General features: G+C 36.4%; 2 protein-coding genes across 2 annotated transcripts; both read right to left on the minus strand.

The window, feature by feature from the left end:
• Nucleotides 1-4,133: 4,133 nt before the first annotated feature.
• Nucleotides 4,134-7,729, minus strand: LOC104611005 (Single hybrid motif superfamily protein). Its single transcript, XM_010277905.2, has 3 exons — nt 7,570-7,729; nt 5,158-5,417; nt 4,134-4,512 (listed from the first exon to the last, which is right to left on the minus strand). Exons 1-3 carry the CDS (start codon nt 7,643-7,645, stop codon nt 4,384-4,386), a joined length of 465 nt encoding a protein of 154 aa, XP_010276207.1. The 5' UTR covers nt 7,646-7,729; the 3' UTR covers nt 4,134-4,383.
• Nucleotides 5,281-21,329, minus strand: LOC104611004 (Tetratricopeptide repeat (TPR)-like superfamily protein). The gene is made up of 9 exons (XM_010277902.3): nt 21,162-21,329; nt 18,042-18,244; nt 17,709-17,941; nt 16,448-16,697; nt 15,827-15,972; nt 15,526-15,731; nt 15,308-15,432; nt 13,430-14,048; nt 5,281-5,417 (listed from the first exon to the last, which is right to left on the minus strand). The coding sequence occupies exons 1-8, from the start codon at nt 21,167-21,169 to the stop codon at nt 13,465-13,467; spliced, it is 1,755 nt and encodes a 584-aa protein (XP_010276204.1). The 5' UTR covers nt 21,170-21,329; the 3' UTR covers nt 5,281-5,417; nt 13,430-13,464.
• Nucleotides 21,330-22,134: the final 805 nt, after the last annotated feature.

The following is a 22,134-nucleotide window of genomic DNA, read 5'->3' on the forward strand; positions in this document are numbered from 1 at the left end:
TGTAAAAGGCTGTGAAGACTGTTTGAGGGCAAAATCCAAATTTGGCCAATAGGCCTTTCCTCTCATTTCGGGCACTGAGGAGATGTAGCCTAGCAGAGAGTAGAGTATGTACGCTCCTCTTTACTGATTACAGCAGATTTGAAATTTCCATTAGATCATTCCCTCCAGTTCATCCAAATTGGTTTCATTTCTGAGACATCCTACACAAGGACTTCCAGGGTCTAGTGTTACATTGGCTGATTTGCCTATTTGATCAGATTTCCTTAAGGCTTCAGTTAAAAAATCATGAAGTTAACCACTAGGAAAGTAGGAATTGAACTTAAACAATTAACATTAGGGCTGTCAAAGATAACCAAACCAAACTGACCCAAATATATAGGGTTTGTATTGTTCTGATTATAAATGGGTTGGCTATAAGATTTGATATCATCTCCAGACCATGGTTCAAAATCTACTGTTTAATCATTTTGATAATCTTATCTTAATTTTTTTAGTCTGATAATTTGCAGATATGTTTGTTAAGATGAAATATTAACATTTTCTATTAAACAGAACTAACTCTAAGTATTTGACGTATCGGTGACCCTAAAAGCTACAACACTGACTGATAATTGTGATACTTTGAACTGGCTGTGGTTCGTTTTGGTTGTTCAGTTAGCATATTACAAATATACCCTCAGTTTAATACTTGTCTTTCTCATCATAACTTGTAATATTATCCTATTATCATGTCGAGATGTGTCAATTTGACACATTGTGGGTTTATTATCAAAATACAGGTTAAAAGTGGAGCTGTCAAATTTAATTTTATGGGTCGGACTTAATCGTCCTGACCACTAATTGAGTCAGTTATAACATGATTCGAGACTCTCTAACCAGACTCGATCCATGGACACCAGATTAGATTGAGATGATAAAGTCTTTAAGAGAAGTAGAGGACCCTAGAGTCTCTAGATAGGGCAGTAAATTCAGTCAGACCCAACCCAAACCCAATTAGCCCAGCCTGAGAAAATAGAGGTGGGCTGGGTTCTTAGTGACATTGACAGGATTTAGGGTCCATTTCGTTTGCAGGAATAAGGGTCTGGAATCAGAATTGGAATGGTTCATTCTGATTTCAATTGTTTGGTTGGGCAGAATCGGAATCTCATTTCTATTCTTGGTGGATTTTCGTTCTCCCATTTGAAGGAATGGCCATTCCCTCCCCTCCCCTGTGAATGAGAATCCATTCCAGTCAATTGTGATTTCAGTCTGAACCAAACAGGTGAGGGAAATGGACCATTTTGATTCTGATTGCGATTCCAACTGTGAACCAAATATATCCTAAGATTTTAGAGTTAAAGCTTAAAAGGAGTTGATAGGGTGGCACAAATGTATACCCCCACTATCACAAATTATGAAGTACACCCTCACTTAGGATGTGTTTGGTTTAAAGGAAAAAATAGGGAAAGAAAAGGAAAGGTAAGAAAATCTTTACAAACCTTGTATAGTTTTTTCTACGTTTCCCTTTCTTTTTCTACCTTTTCCTTCAAACCAAACCTAACCTTAGGGAGATGTTAGATGGACACCCCTGGCAAGTGCAATGAAGGTCACCAACCCACCAAACCCATGGACCTTCTTGATCACTGTATGCATATTTTTTTCTTGTTTTCTCTTCTTTTTATGCCTCCCTTTCTTCCTTGTCTCTTTCTTACCTAACCAATGTAGGGCTAGAAGCAGGAAAAGTCTTCACCAATTAACTTCTCATATGTCCTTCAAGCCGTGATTGGTTTGACAGAAAACGAGAGATAAATAGAAAATTGAGGGAAAGTTGAAAGAATTTTTGTAAAACTTCTTAACAACTTTTTCCCTCAATTTTCTGTTTCTCCATTATTTTCTATGTTATTTTCTATCAAACCAAATGTAGCCTCACAGATCACATTGAAACAGAGATATGGGCAAAACCAACTTTATTTAAATTTCAATTAAAGGAGAGTTGATTGGGGATTGCAAATTCAAAAATTGTATTATCTAACATGGGGAAGGGAAGGGGAATACCAAATCACCCCCCTTTACTATTACAAAGTTTCGTTAAAAAGCATTGGGCTAAAATTTAAATTTCTTTAGCTGGAGCAATAAATTATTGACCATTGTAAAATTTCAAGGTACAATAGACCTTTTCTCCACCATCCAAATGATGTTAAGTTACTCAATTGTATTTGAGCAATCTGGTCAAATGTAGGTCCTATATTGGGCGCATATTATAAACTGAAGCTAATTGAAATATGAAGTAGGTAATATGACCCTTCAAAAAAAAAAAAAAAAAAAAAAAACTAGATCTAGGCCCACAAACTCCTCATATGGTGTACAAACTATAAATGAATCATGATCCATATTCAAGAGGTCACTCAGTGGATCTGGTTGACCCAAGGTTCAACTCTATACTGTATCAATATTTAACATTAATAATGGGCCAGATGTGGTTTTGGGTGTGAGATCCGTTTGGATCCTGCATTCATGAAATATAGGTCCCGTTTGGTTTACAGGAAAAAGGGTTTAGAATTGGAATAGGAATTGGAATGGGTTATTCTGATCAATTCTCATTTTCATTCTTGTTGTCTGAACAAGGGGGGTCCAACTTCAAGGGAGTTCTGCAACCACAATCGTTGCGGAATTGAACTCACTCTGCACTCCGTACTGCATTCAACGATGCCAATGTATTAACAACATGAGTTGCCCTGTCTTGACTCCCTAACCACTAGACAGTGGTCCACCTTTTTGTTTTTTTTGGTATTAGACAAGTTACCCACTTGCCCACTACAAAGAAATAGATGAGGAAGGGAGCCATAAATAACAGCCGTTGAAATCAATCAAGAGGGAGGAATCAGAGAATAGGAGAATAGAACCATTGGATTCCTGAGTCAACATACAACATGCAAAAGTGGGAGGGCAGAGGGTCTTGATTGTCAATAAAATACAAGAAAGCTTTATTCGTATGAAGAATGAAGATTGCACAACATGATAATCTCTGATAAAATAATAAGTTTTATCTTGAATGGTTTGATTTAATAGAACCGTGCTTTCTTCACCTGAGCTTAAAATCTAATAATCTAATTCAGAACATGGTCTTACAAAGAACCTAAAATCTACCTTTGTAGGAACCAGTTCAGGTTTTTAAAACCAAAACCTATCCTGTGCGGTTCTGAAGCCGGTTTTAGTCTTGAAGGTTCCAAAGTCAATTTAGGGTCTACCTATTCTCCTAAAAAAATGAAACATGTCATTTAAAATATTAATATGTAACTTATCATTAATTAAAAAAATATAATTTAAAATTTATACTATCTTTATTAATTAAATTGAGTAATTTAATATGTAACTTATCATTAAAATATTAATATATGGTTAACAATTGTCATTATAATTTAAATTTTACAAATATTACTTTTTATATTATTCATCGTATACATTCAAATATCAAAATGAACTTAATGATAAAATGAACCATACCAAGGCCAATCAAAATCGATTCAGGTAAGGTAAACCCCTAAACCCATCTGGAACCTGATGAAAGTTAGTTCCAAGAATTACCCTGTAACAGATTGGATAAAATCGATTCAAAGTCGATTCCATTGAGATACATAAGAAATGTTAAGGTCTCAGAATGAGGTTTATGTCAATGCCACAAGTGTAGTGAGGTGTCTGCAGTCTGCCTCGTCAATTTTCGTCTTAAACCAAGATATCATGTAATTAGTGAAGCATACTAAACACTCCACACTTTTTCTCTCAATTTTGTTTTTCACAGTAGGAAAGCTCGTTTGCCCCAATTTTGTTTCACAGTAGAAAGCTCAAAACATAAACTTATCCAAACAAGGCCTAAGTTTGAAGGGTGTGTTTTACAGGAGTAGCTTATTCACATGAATGGGCTTAACAGAAGAGGTGTCATCCAATCAGATTTCTTACATCTTAGCCTAGAAGGTAGAAATCACTTCTTGGCAAAGAACTTTGCGACCTCATCAAGCAAAGTCAGGAAGGTTTTTCTGACATCTTAAATCCCAAGTTGTAGCAGTGGTTATATCAGATTTTGATTGCTCAACCACTTGACTTGATGTGTTCAAGATTTGAAGCACAAAGGCCAAATCATGCAAGAACCCAGGGAATTGATAAGAATTGTTGGTTAATGAAAAAGAAAGGCAAAGCAGAGGTACAGCCAATTGAAGTCTCTACTCACTCGCCACTCAATGAGAAAAGGGCAAAGGTGACACAACGGTAGCAGTTGAGGTAAAATGGAAATACAGAAGAGAAATTGTTTTTCGGCAGCCCACTACTTTACGTGGGGAAGTTACTAAGAATGATATTAAAAAACTTCCTCTGGAGTACTTTGAGTAAATGGGATTTGCCGAGGTCCACTCAGTGTGCAGCATCTTCTTCTTCACAGAACTTGGTATAGCGCTCTGAGTCCATCAAGGTGTTCACTTCACCAGCATCCTGGATCTCCACCTTTATGATCCACCCATTTTCATATGGGCTCGCATTAACCTGAATAAAGAAACGGATTTCAAAATTATTGATATAAAACATCAATCTGTCCATGAGTACTGCCCCTTTGAATCCTTTTTTTTTGGGTTAAATCAGGAAACATCAACCTGTCCTTAAGATAATGACAAAATTACAGTCTAATGAGAACAATGTTTTGCTTATTAAAGACTAGTCACAAGTTAACATTGCTCAGTTTAAAAGTAAAACCAATGCAGTTGGTATTTTAATGGTCTACATTCGTCACACTTGATACAGCTTGTTAGCAAATCTTATATAATTTTCTAACAATATAACAAAGCCAGTGACCCTGATCTTCTATTAACATCACTCGAGCAAAACAGGGGCCTGTCTCTCAGATCTAACATGCAAAACTTTTCTTTTTGAAGAACACAAAAAGGTTTTCTCAAATAAAGAAGAGGTCAAAAGGCTAATACGTAAATTATCAAACAGATAATGCAAAATTCATTAAATGGTCAACATAAAAGGCTTATGAAATTTTGAAAACATGCCATCTTCAAGTAAAATTATGACAAAGAACCTGCTCAATGAGAGACAAGCTCAAAATCTAGGAGATCAACTTCGCTACATAATGAGGTATTTATCACAATATTATAATGCAATCTAATAGAACATTAGATAACTTACCAAACCTGGGGAACTGTTGAGCTCTTCGTTAACTTCTATTACTTTCCCTGAAACGGGAGAGTTAACATCACTAGTTGCCTTGACACTCTCAACTGCACCAAAACCATTTCCCTGTGTTACAGAGGCCCCCACTTCAGGCAATTCAACATATACAACATCGCCTAAATGGTCCTGAGCATGGTCAGTTATTCCTACTGTAGCTGAAGTACCATCAACTTTGACCCATTCATGGGTGTCAGAATACTTCAGATCCTTCACAACTGCAATGGTTGAAAAAAAATGAAAAAGAACAGCCTTGATAAGAAGATCAGACAACCCCTCTTTTACAAAATATTGAATTAAGAGGAAAAACACTTGACATTATGGTACAGATGCTATATATGATATACTCACACAAATCCATCAATCTGCCCCACCAAATGAAGAGACAATATTGTCATTAGAGGATATCAGGTGGATTCAGAGATTATAGAATTATAACTCCCCTTCCAAAGAAGGGTAATGAGAAGAAAAGCTTTGATTTAATATTTGGGATTTCTACTTTGAGCCACCATGACCGTCATCTCTAAAGCAAGAGAGTACAACATATATCTCCTGAAGTCCTGCTACATGTAACAAAAGGACAGCCCAGTGCACAAGGCTCCTGCCAATGCAGGGTCTGGGGAGGGACAGATGTACACGGCCTTACCTCTGCACATGCGCAGCTAAATATGATGGGCATCAGGCTCCAATGCTCCACAAAATCACATGCCACCATACATTCTTCTACTTAAGTCACAACTACAATTTTTTTTAGCTTATTTTCTTAACCTTTTTGTGGCATATATCTAGATTGTGCTACTTTAATGCCTCTTAGACAGTAAACACAAGAAAAGATACTCTTTTCGTTACTCTCTTTTCTTTCTTTTCAATATTACCACCATTAACAGAGGATAAATATACAAAGTGACACATTAGAATCCCAAGTAAGAACTTAAGAAGTCATTCATTTTAGACATGAGATCCTAGATTAGTAATTAAAAATAACTTTCCTTTTTCTCCTGCCACAACGAGAACTGGTTTCGATTGAATCCAAACTATCCATCCAAATGATACAGCACTCTTGGACTTTCGAAATGTAGGGTTTCCTAAATCCTAATCCATAGCAATCCTATACACATAACTTATAGGAGTACTCACAGCTGGCAGGAACTGCAAGATTTAAATGAAGATTAAGGAGAAAAGGGGCTCTTTTTTCAATGTTTAAGTCTGAAAGAGGGTTTTTTACATACACTTGGCAGGCCAAGAGGATTGAAGTGTATTTTATTGCATGTAAAATGGCTGTGGAAAACAAACAATTTCCAAAATGTGAGTACCAACTGTAAGAAATGGCATTTCTTCTAATTTTCTATGAGTCATTCTCTGGGAAGTGGTCGATCCCCCCGATTCATATGATCATTTCTGGCGACACTTGTACATTTCTCAACTGTTAGGTTTATTTTCTAAGTGAAACACCAATAAAGTTAGAAATTTGATTCGTTTTTCCTATTTAATATCTTGTGCCAAGGAAATTATTTCTTACTCTTGTAAATGCTACATTTAAGAAAAATAATGTTTGAAGAGATACAAGTGAATAATTAACCATCGTATATGGGGAACCACTCGTTGGTAATCGAAATCACGGGAAACTAAGGCATGGAACCAGATAAACAACAGCTACAAAAGCGATCGAGGTCTGCTTGATATCTAAAATGTACACATGAACTAAAGCAACCGTGTGCACCAACTGAAGTTTCAGAATATCACCTGAGTTGAAGAAAATGAAGATAGAAGCAAGAAAATAGATAACTACAAAACTCTCTAAGCATAAAGCTCCATAGCTTTATGATCCAACCAACCCCACAAATTGTGTTGTTTGGTTATAAAGTAAATAGTTTATGATGCTGCAGCATTCAATTTCTCTTGATATTAATCACTGAACTGTATAAACTGATTGGCATATTAACCCTACTATGAACAAGAATTCATTAAAGATCAAGTTTCAGGAAGCGCAGACAGTTGTACAGGAGGAAGACCCTATTGAATACATACAAACAGACACCCAAAATAACCCTCATCAACAGAAACAACCGAAAACCTAAATTCAAAGCAATAATAATACTAATATCTCGTATCTGCTCGGATCAACACGAAAATTTGAATTGCAGAAAATGCTAGAGCAAACTAAACTCAACCCATTTCAAAAAAGTAGATTTTTTGAAGAGAAAAGCATAGATCTAGCATTCTAACAAGTTCATAAAGGAGATCTAAATATGCACGCATGTCCTTTTCCCCTCTGCTCTTTACACCTCCATTTGATCTTTCCAAAAGTAAGCATACAAGAGGCAAATCTTGGGAGACGAAAAGGGAAAGCAAAATAGGAATTCAGTTTACCAGAAGCAAAGCCTCTGTGACGTACAGAGACCCTGAGATAAGAAGCAGCCCTTGAAGCCCACAATCTCGACGCCATTAGAATCGAAAATTTGCTCTCTCCCTCTCTCTCTCTCTGGTCTCTACTGCTCTGCTTAATGAATAGAGTGGAGATCCCCTAATTTACGGCTTATATTAATCGGAAAAAGAAGAAAATCTGGCACGTGGAACAATGCCGACACGAGACGTGTTAGGTTTCATAGGACGATGGCGTGGGACCCAATAAATGGTTCCCACGTGGGAAATTAGAGCGGCGATTATCCTTCACCGTCCGATCTTAGGATCTGGATGAAAATTCGCACCGTCAAAATCATCTGATCTGGAACTTCGAAGTACGAACCAAGGGTGGATCTTCCTGAGTGGACCCACAGAGTTGTTGATACTTGATACAGTCGAAGAGACACGTTGCAAGAGAAAATTGTAGAGCTTGACACGAGGTGGCGAGCCAGACTTCGGCGCTGTCGCAATCCATCGGAAAATAACCCATCAACCCGCTTTTGGAGAAAAGAAAAGAAAAAAAAACCCACCCACCAACCCACCAACCCAAAAGTTGGTGGGTTTGTTATGTTATGTTATTCATTTCCAGACTCAGGTCCCTCCTGGCCTTTGTCCTGGACCTCATGGTGTGTGTCTGACTGTCTGTCACGTGCACGCACGTGACTTCCACATGCGACAAATATTCTTACCGCCTTGTGATCTGTGAACTTGGGTAAGCATGCAAAGAATATTTGTCGGGTAGCGGTTGTTTACTCTACACCCGATGTGAAGTCCGACCAAATGTACCTTTTTCCGATCGGGTCGGACCCTTGCCAAGCCGAACCGATCCCAGCCGTTGTTTTGATTTCCCTTTTCATCCATAGTTGCATTTTCTTTTGATATATGAGACAGCCGGACGAGACACCGCCTGGATTTTCTACGTTCTACCGTTCTAAGTCCGGGGTTGTGGGCCTTGTGGCCCATGAGATAGACGTCAACGGGTTAGGTTTCGTATGGATTTTTTCTTAATCCGAACCCAACCTGAACTCATACCAACTACAACTAGAACCTCATCAAACAAAATGAGATTACCCAACCTAACCCGTCCGCCATCCCCAAAAGTGCCCTTATGCTAAGCTAATGCTATATTCTACAACTGGTTCTACAGTGCAGGGATGTCAGTGGTCGGGCCAAGTGGTAAAACTCGCATCGACCCGACACCATAAGATTCGGGTCGGGTCAGCTGCGATCGGGTTGATGGTGCTGAACATACCAATTGATAACTACATCATTAAAATATTTGAAAATATAAGCTTGGGTGAGTATAGCTGGATGTTATATTATGGCAATAACCGATTCAGAAACAAAACTTTTTTGGCCATGGGTCAGCAGATCAATCATTCAGTTTAAATGGATTGCCCGTTCTAATTTAAAATAAAAAATAAATAAAAATAGTCAATAATCCTTATTTGAGTTAAACGGGTCAACAGTTTGATCACCCGAATTAATAAGTCACTGATCAAGTCAACAGTTTTTTATAAAATTAATTGCCTAAACGGTTTTTAGGCCAAACAATCTAACTGTTTGGATTAATAACAGTTTAAAAACCATGGTCTATAAGATGGATTGGGTTGGATTTAATGACCCCGTTTATATAACTAGGTCAGGTTAGGTTTGGGTTGAGAATTTGAGATACCCAAGCCTGATTAAGACCGACTCTACCATAATCTATTACCAAAAAAAAAAAAAAAATTCTATCATAATCTTATAAGAGTTAAGGCTATGTTTGGTTGGAAGGAAAAAGTAGCCTTTCTCTTCCTTTCCCTATTTTTTCTTTCAAACCAAACATAACCTAAAGGCAAATTTACCACCTAACTCTCTTATAAGAGTTAAGGCTACATTTGGTTTGAAGGAAAAAGTAGCCTTTCCCTTGCTTTCCCTATTTTTTTCCTTCAAACAAAACATAACCTAAAGGCAAGTTTACCACCTAACTCGACCCACTAATATCCTAGGAGCAGGTATCTCTTCACCAAACATGAAGATGGTGAAAGCTGAGAGATCCTTTTCTTTAATGCCTAAAATACCCTCAACTACTTACCTGTATTGGTCTAACGGTGATAATAGATGGGTTAGCCCTAACAAATGATATCAGAGCCATTTTATGTAAGATCAGACCCAGTTTAGACCACACATTAGACCTGAAATTTGGGCCATAGTAACAATACCCCATCCCCACTAACCTATCCAGAGAAGGCTCGTTTGTTGGGTTGCCCAGGACTCAATGGGTCGGGTCTAGTCAATAGAACCAAACCAATCAAATCAATTATGTCGGTTCCAGTTCTATAGTTTTTCTTCAGAGAAGTACAGACAGGCCCAATGCAGATTTCTGATTTTCACTGCATAGCTATAAACATTCCAAAGGTCAAAAACCCCCACTCTACACACCAATGCCTGCCCGTGAATTGGCATCAATTCTGAGCTGGCATCCACCCCAACTGTACTTTGAGCCTACAAATTCTGACCTTGGGCTGATCGGTTATTCTCCCATTTTTTTTACCCGATTAATAATTGGGTCAGGATCAGTTCTTGTTCCAAACTGTGCCATGTAGGCATTACATCAGAGAAAACGATGCTGGAAGCAACACCCTCTTGTTTGGTACCGTTTTCTCAGGAAAAAAGCGTTGCTCCAGACCATACCTTAAAAATCGGAAAAGTGTGGTCTGGAGCAACACCAAATTTGATGATTTCTTGGAAAATGATGCATTGCTGCCAACGATGCAATAACATGACATCAATGTGGCATCATCTTGAATGTTGTATAATAAGATCAATGTTGAAAACATTGCTGCCAGCATTGGTACAAAAAAAAAAAAAAACTTGTGCTGTTTTCTCAAAAAACGCCTATGTGGCAGCACCGGTTCCAAATAAAAATAAGCTTATAACTCCACATGCCCAATACCGTTTTTCTTAGAAAACAATATACTGTTCCGAGCACCGATGCCAAACGCCTATTATATAAGCGTCTCCTTTTTTTTGTAATTTTTGTAATATTTTATATTCATAAAGGTAAGTTTCATAGATTGTATATAAGATAATTTGGATTAAAATATTTCTTTTATCAATATATTTATATAAAGTTTTAAGTATAATTGGGTCAGACCTAATTGTCCTGATTAAAAAATATGGGATGGTTTTGGGTTTGTCATGTTGAACCGATTAATAATTGTTTCGTTCCAAATCAGATCCGACCCATTGACAGTTCTATCAAAATTGAAGTATTTTAACCACATTGGGCTCAGATTTGGATTCGGACCCATTGCCAGTTGTTAATTATTTTAGCCTCATTAGCTTGTTAAACCAGTACCATTGAATTCCCCTACTCTAGTAGTCTAGTAGACAACTCTGTATAAGTGCACCGACAGGGTTATTTTTGTCAATGCAAGAGATTACACAAATGACTAAAACACCCCTGCACATTTATTGATTAGTGTCCTAGTGGGACCTGAAGTCTTGAATGGCATTAGGTGACTATGTGCTAGTGGAGCTTAGTGGAGCTGGAACCCTCTAGCCCTCTACTTAAGTGAGGTTAATATTTAAAATCCATGGGCCCACACAAGGGAATCTTCAAAATCAGACGTCAATGAAAAGATCATGTGGTTTTGGTACAGAAGGGCCCACATAAATCAGTGGTCCTAAGAATAGTTTTCCACATTCAGGGAATCTCCCAAGAGGGAATACTTTGTTTGGAAGTTCTCACTTCCTACATGGACCACGGTACACTGAGGAGTTGTCTTATAAAAGCTGGAGTAGCTTAACTGAATGATTTATTAATTTGTCTAGGCTGTGTTTGGTAATACACAAATGCATGGTAGTGCAAATGTAAAAAATGCAAATTCTTGTTTAATTTTATTTTGGATTTTACATTATTCTGTTTCACGTCTTAATTTACTTACTTGTACTGTAATCAAACAAAATAAGCTAAAATTTGAAATAAAAATAAGTCAGAATTTATACTCAAATCATTTGCACTGCCATAATTTTGCATCAGTGCAAATTTATTTGCATTGCAACCAAACACAGTCTTAGCTGTTTTTTGGTTTGAAAGAAAAGTTAGGGAAAATATTTAGCTATTAACGACCTCACATTGGAAATATCTTCTATACATAATGTGTGAATATCATGGGGGGGAGGGAGACATTCCCAATGTGCGACTGGTTTCTCATGCTTTCACAGTGTGTGCAGAGTTTTTGGTTGCATAGAATCCCATCCCACTTGGGGATGTTCCACAGCATGATCAGTTTTGTTTTTGAAAACAAAATCAAGTGCCACATCAGCGAAAACAATATAATTTTGCTGATACGTAAGTTGTTTTTATTTTGAAAAATAAAACCAAATTCAGCCATTATCAGATGACCCATGGGTAGGGCTGTAATTGGCTCAGATTTAAATTGGATTTAGCTGGATACATTTGGATTCAAATTTAATCCGAGTCCGAGTTATTATGCCTAAAATAAAAAGAAAATTAAAAGGTTTTAAAAAATTATTTACTTTTTAATTTATGCTTATACAAATTTTATATAATTATATAGTGTCCAATAATAATAATAATAATAATAATAATTATTATTATTATTATTTAACCGGAATCATATTATTGGATGCAAGTTTTAACATTCAAATCCACATGCTGAACTGGTATTGGGTATTGGAATTTCGAAGTCCATTCACAGCCCTACCTATTGAAATGGTGATCAACTCAACATGGACCTTTTTGATTTCTTCCATTTATAAGCTCAAAATCCTTGTGATAAGAAAATCATGAACCATTCACATGATTCATATATATATATATATATATTTATTTTTTTGTATTTTATATTTATACTTTATTTGTTTATGATATCAAATATCGACTGGAACTGTGAGGTGGTGGTGTTTATGGTTTGACGCCTAACTTGGTTTTAGGAACATTGACTGAAAACTAGGAGTGCAACTTAGGCTGGCTTGGCCAGAACCAACCTGAGCCCAACATGAAAAGGTCAGGTTGGATTGGATCGGGTTGAACTTTGGGTTAGGGTTAAAAAATATGAACCCAATTTAACTTTGGTTGGGTTAGGGTTGAGGCCTTTGCCAACAGGAACCTGACACGTCTTCATATTTATTTGTATAAATATCATATAAATGTGGTTATGTATATGCAGCATTAATGAATACATGTGTTTGTATAAATGTATCAACTATTTTAAGTTTGAATAAAAAACTTTCTAGTATGATATGGTCAAGTATGGTAGTCCTAAGAAATAAGAACATTTTAGCAGAATGAATTGAATAAACAGGGCCAACCCCAGAATAACCCAACCTGAAACTTTCAAGGTGTTTGGTATGGCTTCCGATTATTTGATAAATGGTGTCATGTCATCGCCATGTGGGCATTTATCATGCTATTTCATACGCCTATTTATCTTATAAATGTTTGTCTTATCTTACGTGCAAACCAACCGTTGGGAGAAGCTTCAATTTAACGTTTCCCCCAACACAAAGGTGTTTATTTACTGTTCTGCTTATGTGGTGCCTAATGGCATCTAGCTGTCAACAAATACCAGAAAAATGTTTATCAACCACTTTTTCTCAGTTTTGAAGATAAATCAAGTACAAACGTTTATTTAATAAACGGAAGCCATACCAAACATATACTTTATCTTTCTACTCTTCTTGCTCTATTAATTGGCTTCATAAAAGCATATAGCCATGTACTGGTTACTTGATGCAGAAGGAAATGCATGGATAACATGAATTCATTTCTTTAGGTGCATATGTAGTGGGGGTTGCTTATGGATCAATGACATACCTGTTTCAGTATCATAAAGGAGAAATCAGGAATCTTCAAACAGGCAACACTGTCCTCATATCCTTGTGCATTGTTCTGATTACAGTGGTAACTTGTTCAATCTGGTCCTCACTTGAACATGCTGAAAGGAGAACCTTGGCGGTTCCTCCATCTGGATAGCAACCGGAATCAATCATTTCTTCAAAGATTTTTATGCATTTTGTGTATAGCTTCTTTCTAGAGTAGGCCCCCATCCTAGAAGTCCATGTCACAACATCAGGTTTTAAATTTTTGGAGGGAAGTGATTCGAACAGATCCTCCATTTTGTCCAAAAATCCTGCCCGGCCATATATATTGATAAGGATGTTATATGTGCTGATATCAGCTTCATATGGGCCGTTCTCCATTGCACTTAGAACTTCTTCCATTTTCTTGAATTGCCCCATCCTTCCGTAAGTGTTGAGCATACTGTTCAATACAAAGGTGTCTGGTCTTAGACCAGATTTATGCATCTGGTTTACAATTTCCTCACATTTTTCCACATTGCCAGTTTTTGAGTAGGCTGATAAGAGAAGCATGTGGGATTTCATTGTTGGAGTCATCCCCAGGCGCTTTAGTTCTTCAAATACGGCCTGTGCATCTAAAACAGAAAGGGAGTACTTAAGAGAGTGAAAAGTGGGTTGGAATGGGGGTAATCAATGGGAGACAATTTTTTATAATATGAGAAAAGATATTTTAGATGGTATTCATAGTTTTAAAAGGTTTAAGCCTTGAGGCAATGCACATAAAAGTTGCCTCAAGGCTTAAGCCTCAGGCAAGGTCCAAAATATCATTATCATGAAGAGTATTCGAAAAGCAATTTTGAAAGATGTATCGGGATATGCTTAGGAACACATGGATAAAGTGGAAAAATGATGATACACATCGATAACACTAAATCAAGGCTTGAATGACAGGCAGAAGAATAAAAATATGTATGTATACCTTAGGTAACCAATATAAATGTCATAATGCAAGGTTTACATACATGACAAGGTTTTTGGGCCTAGATATTTTCCATGAATAAAGGGGATGAGGAGGAACGGAGACCCCCTTTTAAACTCCAAGCTAATTAACTTACCACATGGAAGATTCTTAGGTTGTTTAGTTAAGCTCACCAAATGACTTGAGTAGCAAACCCATTCTCAATTAATATTATTGTTGTCACTACTACAATTAGTAGTATAAATGTTGTACTAAATAATGGTTCTTAATACTAGTAATGAGAATCATTACAGAGTTATGAGTGGTGCATGTAGAAGCTCTACATATTGCACCCCATGTTTTGAAAAAAGTGGGACCCGCTGGCTGCTACTAAATAAACTACTAATAATGTTAGGCTGTGACATGACAACCTGAACAGCTTCACAATGATTTCCAATGCCAATATTAGCAACTATTGCTTGCTATTGTAGAAGGGCTATTATTGTAGTTGCTGTTATTTTTATTTTGTTATTACTTTTATTGTTATTATTATTAGTAGTAGAGGAGTTCATGTTATAACTTGTTTAGTTTATTTTTAATTTAATTTTTGGTACAGTATCTAACAGAATGGAGTCTAAGTGTACTGTACATTTAAGTTGGTTGGTTAGCTTCTCACAAAAGTTAGTCAACTGGATATGTGCCACATTGTGTGAAAAGATGTGGTTGTAAGGCTTGAAACGCTTTAACAGTAGGGCATTCTGTACTTTAGATACTATTCCATGCACAGAATTGTTTTGCAATGTGGTGCTTGAAGGGCTTTAAAGAAGCATTTTTGGCTTGTAAGCATAAACTGATTTATGGTTGGAAGGATTAATCCTGTATGGTATAAATACTTGATTCTTTGTTGTAAGCAATAACTGATTTATCCAAATTTACCTTCATGAAGACCAGCTCTCCCATATGCATCTACCATAATGTTATATGAAGCTCTATCAGGTTCACATCCCATGTGCTGCATGAGAGAGAATATCTCAGCCGCTCCATATGGAAAACCTGCACGGCTGCTTGATGGGGGAAAAGTTAGGAGCTTAACTAGACATGCTATTTGGAAAGAATCTTCATTGGTATGAAAGCATTGAATGAATGCTATTAACCTGTAAGCTTCCATGAGGGCATTATAAGTATACACATCAGGCTCATGTCCAACTTCTTGCAACTCTTCAAATACTTCTTCTGCTTTCTCACATAGTCCTTCCCTTGCAAATGCATTTATGAGAGCAGTGTATGTGCAAATATTAGGCTTGCACTTTTGATTCTTCATTTCGCGGAAAATTTTTAGGGCCATATGAGATTTACTTGCCTGAATAACAATATGAAATCTAATTCTCAGTTAGGCAGGACATAAACTGGAAGAAAAGAAAACATGGTATAATAAAACAAAGGAAACACCCCCACCTTTCCATATAAGTTAATCAACATTGTGTATGTTTCCGTAGATGGCTGGCAGTTATCTCTTTTCATCCTCTCAAAAATATCCAGTGCCTTTTGAGTGTTTCTTCCCTTCATTAACCCATCAATATAAGCATTGTATACAACAACACCTGAGTAAAATCAAGGTTCTAATTGGGTAAATTCAAGATCGGCCAATGTTATATTGATGTTAAGTTTCATAGTTATAAGAAATGGATCATAATCATAATACATGCATGGGTTCATCATTCATTAAGTACGGAGAATGGTGAGGCATTGCTGGTGCATGAAACAAAATACCATATTTGTATTTGTTTTCATTTTAAAAAATGATCAGTAAGAATTTAATCCATGTAAAATTTACAAAGGTAAAAAAAGCATTTGCATTTTGCCTTGTACTTCAACAGAAAAACAAAACAACTTTTGAGTTGAATGAATACGCTTATCTGGGAAAACCAGTTTATCAAAACCACTACCTTAGGAGAATAAACTTATCTGGGAACGCTTGATTATGAATGAAATCCAGTTTATCAAAGTTATAATTAATTGAAGTTTGTGTTCCAGTTGGATCAAGATCAAGAAATTACAAATATAGTAGTAGCATACTTGGAGGAACACCATATTTTCGCATCTCAGCAAAGATAGCCTCAGCCTTCTCTATAAACCCAGATATGCTGTAGGCCCGAATAAGAAGAGCATAAGTATCCTCCGTAGGAACACATCGGGCTTGTAATAGTCCTAAGTAAGCAGATTCTGCCTTCTTATATTGGAATTTCTGCCCATAAGCATCTATGAGTAAATTGTAGCACATGACATCAGCCTGGAAGGAGCTTCTATGCAAAATCCACTCGCATACCTGGAACATTCATGATGTACCATTTATTTAGATACTCCAAGAAATAATATCAGATCACCTTCTCAAAGATAAAATAGAATGAGACAATCTTTGTGGATCAACAGAAGGGCAAGACTTGGTTCTTCCTAGATTATATTTTCTTGCATTGATGTTTACTAGATGAAAGTTTCTTTGTTATTACATCTAAGTCAAGAATTGGGTGACCTTGGTCAGTGGATAGTTGTTGTCTATGATGCCCTGATACACATACCAACATGGAAACGAATATGATAAAGACGGATACAACTCTCCATTGCCCAAAATTCTGGAAAGGAAATGGGTTTGGATGCTCTCTATATCATGCTTTTATGTCTAGTTTTGAAGCTGTCATTCTTGAGACCAATGTCTTGCCAAATCTGTTTAAACTTCTAACATATACAGATATTTTTTATAGTATAATCTGTTAAAAAAAATTTTAGCTACTTCAAAAGTGTTAATGCTGTAGAGTACATCTAAAGTTTCCAGCAAGTACTCAGTGTCTAATACCAATACACTAAACATGTACGAGCATGCAGGTAATAAAGGTTATGGCTCATCAGTGGCAGACCTGTCAAATTGAATGCATCAATGAGATACAAAAGATTTTGAATGGAGTTCAAAATATATCTCATAAACAAACAATCAACCTAGCTGGCTGATAACCATCTGACCTGTAGAATTTTTCTAGATGTTTGCCATACTTTGCTGACTGTAAAAAAAAAAAAAAAATCTGATCACTGGGGTTACAGAAACATAACCCACAATAGTTCTCCCTATTGCATTAGAACCATATGCATGGATATGCCTTTGCTACACCACATTTGACGGGAACCTTACACTTTGATTTAGTATGTAGAGATTCATAGCCTCATGCTTCTTTTACATGCTGGCAATGTCCTCAAAAAACAAACAGTGTCTAGGAAATCATACTTGGTGGCAGGTTTGTGCTACATAGGAAATTCTACATGTATGGAAGTGGATTTTTTTTCTTACCAACACAATAGGATCCCATTGTTTACTGAGGCGAAGTTGAACGACTATGTTAATGAGATCATCCCATGTGGAGTGAGTAGGAGGAAGAATATCCAGAGAACCCCAAATTGTGTTAGCATCAGTTTCCTTCTGTATGCAGTCCAGAAGCTGCTGAGCAGTGGGGCTCATCACAGGGAAAACACCATCTATAAATCCAGAGCCATACTTCCATCCTCGTCCCCTTAAAGAACCACCTATATAGGAATAGAATCAATAGATATTCAAGTTGTAAAATGGATCACTGAACAGATTGGAATGGTGGAGCAGGATTCATATAGTTGAATAAGTACTTACCCTTTTTCCTTGAAAGCCTTTTGGGATTAATGCTTCTCCATACCCCACGCTTATCAAGAAAAAGATTGTCATGCTTGTGTTTATCAACAGGTTGAACTTGAGACTTCTTGGAACTCCATCTAAAATTACTCTTACAATCAAAGAGGGCAAGCCTGGATCTCGGTTCTAAAAAGGGGTGACTGGATGTGCATTCAATCATCAACCTTCAATAACAAAAAATAAAAAAGTTAATTACATAGATCCCTTTGTTTCTTGAAACTCCAAAACTTAAGCTCCATTGCTCCCCAACACAAGATAAAAATTATTTGTTGTTTTACCAAGTGAAGAGTAAATAAATATATCATACCTTCCGCTAGCTTTTAATAATTTATAAAAAAGGTTCCGATACACTAACTCTACTAGACTAGAAAGTATAAAAACATTCAACTACACTCAACTAATGTAAGTTTCACACATGCTTGGAACAATGGTAAAATCTCCAGCTAGCAAGCATGGGAATGCAAGTTCAAATCTGACAACAGCCACTTCATGCAAGATAATGCTGAAAGTAAGGTCTGTATCCAGTCCACCCCTCCCAAGGCCCGGATATCTGGGACCAACATTGAGTAAGTAATGCCATTTTATGAATAAATTTCAAATTCTATGATGTTCTTTTTTGCAGGCCTTTCTGTCTTATTTTCTGGATCAGAAATTAACAGAGGTAAATATACAGATGGGCAGAAAATCACCAAAATTATCTGCAGCATCATCCTTTTTAAGCTGAGAAGTTAATTTCCTAGTGAGTTTAAATGCAATGTACGACAAGAATATCTTCACTAACCTTCCACAATCTGAGAGATAATTCATCCACACTATGTGAAATAAAAGTTGAAAAGGGTCCTTCTTTAACAGATGTCCCAATCTTTGGTTAAATTATTAGTTAATCTTAGAAACAACATACCGAAACAGTTGGAAGGCCAGCTATGTTGTATGGATCAGAATGTTGGGCAGTCAAGAAACATGTCCAAAAAATGAGTATAGAGAATATGTATTTGCTGAGGGAAAAACTAGAAAGGATAGGGTCAGAAATGAAGTCATTTGAAAGAACCTAGGAGTAGGTCTAATAGGTGATAAAATGAGAGAAAGTAGACTAAGATGGCTTGGTCACGTGCATGGAGGACCACCAACAGCACCTGTAGGAAGAATTGATTTGTTGCAAGTTGAAGGGACTAGAAGGACTAGGGGTAGACCAAAAAGGACATGAGTTGAAGTGTAAAAATAATTTCAGTGCCTGTAATTTAACAATTGATATGACATTAAACAGAATGGAATTGTGAAACAGGATTCATGTCACCGACCCCATATAGTTGGGATAAACGCTTGGATGATGATGATTAGTTAAGCTTAGAAGCCTCAATTTAAGCTGAAGTAACAATGACATTAAAGGATGAAGCAATACATTGTTCAAACAATCACAACTGAAAAGAAATCTTTGACGAAGAAGGTCTTGTATTATGAAGGATGAGGATACAACACCTACAAAGGGAGGTTGCTGAAGTAGTGTACCCCCTACCTGCACACAAGGTTCAAAGTATCGATACGATATGCCCCGTATCGTATCGTATCTTTTGAAAAAGATACGTTTCCAGGTGTTTCGGACCCCCAACTTTTTTTAATGATAAAAAACATCTTATAAGCTTCCCAAAAAACCAAACTTCGAAAAAAAACAAAAAAAAAAGTGTGTATCGGCCGCTTCTAAGTACTGATATGATACGGCCGAAATGCGTATCGTATCGATACTTTGAACCTTGCATTAGAAAGGTGTTGGGGGCCCTGGCTCCAACTGGGGGTCTGGGCCTGGGGAAGGAGCTCCTGGCCCAGACACTACGAAATTTGTCCATACAATGTCCAAACAGGTGTATTTTGGTTAATTATGTAAGGATTATGGCATCAGCAGTAATAAACTCTAGCTCAATAGTATAAATACTAGCTTTCTGCTGGGGCTGTAACAATTGACTTAAAATAGTTGAGTTTCACAGGGATCCTCTGTGGATGTAGGCTCAATATGCCAAATCACCTAAATCTGTGTGTTCTCACTTTGATTTCTTTGTTATTTTCTGCTATTCTTTGTGCTCTTCACAAAAATCTTAGAACATGAAATTAGAAGAAATAAGGATTTGACCTACTTCATGAAGACACCACTAAAATGAGGTGTTTCAGGACTCCTTAATCTAAAACAAACACAATCTGGAAAAATGAGTCATAATAACCAAAAATAAAAAAGAAAAGTTGTCTTCAGGACCCTTTATATCCTTATTTACACTTGTACCGTTAAGTATCTTGACAACCTAACAACTAGAGCTATAGATATCAGCAAGATCATTAACTTTATAATAAGAACTGAAAAAGTAGGTTAACATATTGCATAGACACAGACAAAAGTCTGAATCAGATGTATGTTTTGAAGACTGACTTGGCAAGATGAAATCACAGACTATGGGTTAAGTCCAATAATCAGTTTTTACCTTTCTCTCATAGACTTACTTTGGGAATTTGCTGACTTTTAGGTTAATAACTAATAAAACAAATTAGATAGAATCCTCCAATACATCTAGGTACTCACATTCAGGGTTAATGGGTCGGTCACAAGCTTTTCTAGGCAGAGCTACCCGAAGTTTGTTTAATAAGAGACAGTGCAGGTAGAATCGTGTAAAGTAAACCAATTGCGGTTGGATAAATGTAAATACCAGGCAGCAAGAGAAGGAAAGCAATGGCAAATGAAAGGCAACCTTGTTCAGGTGTGGCAATTAAACAACCACCTTGGATGCATATGAATGGAGGTTTTGTCCTGAAGCTAAAGTCTCCCACATGTAACCAGAAGCAAACATGCAAGTTATGGGGAGAACGAAGGAACTATAATGATTCTCTAGTATACAAGCAAGAATGCTAAAACAAAGCAACATCTTCGAATTTCTATGAACTTTAAAAGACAACCCATACATTATGGTAAACCCAGAACGCTAATGAACCAAAGAACAGAGTAAATGCAGCTTAAAGCACTGGACTAAGAAGAAAAAAAGAAAAGAAGAGTCAGATTGGAACAGATAAGAGGAGAGAGAAAGAAAATGAAGTTTCACTCACATGGACATGTAGCTCGAGGAGGAATTCCTGCTAATCTATGCAATTCATACTGGATATATGTGGTTTTTTCTCTAGTGAATATATTAGAAGAGAAGGATCGATGTGGGCTACTGGGATTAGTTTCGGCCATGTCTTTGGAGATAACAGCACGAGAGTGAGGACAACTGAAAGAGAGGGCGTTAAAAGATCTAGTCACGTAGGGACAAATAACAGACACATTTCTCTTTCTAGTGCGGAGCGCCGAGCCCAATCCGGGTTAGATCGGGTTGAGGTCAATCCAAATCCAATCCGGGTTGTTGAACCCCTAGCCCAACCTTGAAACTTTTGGTTGGGTTCAGGTTGGGCTCGAGTTGGATGTATAGATATATACATGTATAAATAAATAAATAAATATATAAAATAATTGCAGCAAAAAAATAATAAATATATAGATATATACATTTATGGATGCATAGTAGTGCACACACACATACATACATGCATGCATGAATAGTTAAAGCACATATACATAAGTACTTATACATAAATATATATTTATATAATACTAGTACTTTGCGTGTGCATGTGTTGCACGTAGTAGTAATAATAATAATAATAATAATAATAATAATAATAATAATAATAATAATAATAATAATAATAATAATATCATAGATGTGTCTACTTTTTGTTTTTATTTCTTCTACAATCTTTTATATATCTATCTAAAGTTAAAATTTTATTATTTAATCACGATCCTTATTTTTGTATAATATGATGAATATATAATATCAAGGATGTATCTTAATTTTTCTATAAGTTTTTTTTTTGTTTTTTCTTCTATATTTTTTACTATTTCTATCTATTTTTATTTGTTTATTATTTAATTGGTACATCATGGGTTAACCTATACTATTGAATTCTTGAAGTACTATTCCCCAAATAAAAAGACACAATTTTAAATTTTGTATTCCAATTACACCATCAATAAAAA

Source organism: Nelumbo nucifera, chromosome 7 (assembly GCF_055504915.1).
Source record: "Nelumbo nucifera cultivar China Antique chromosome 7, China Antique-T2T, whole genome shotgun sequence".
In the NCBI taxonomy this organism is placed as follows: Eukaryota; Viridiplantae; Streptophyta; class Magnoliopsida; order Proteales; family Nelumbonaceae; genus Nelumbo; species Nelumbo nucifera.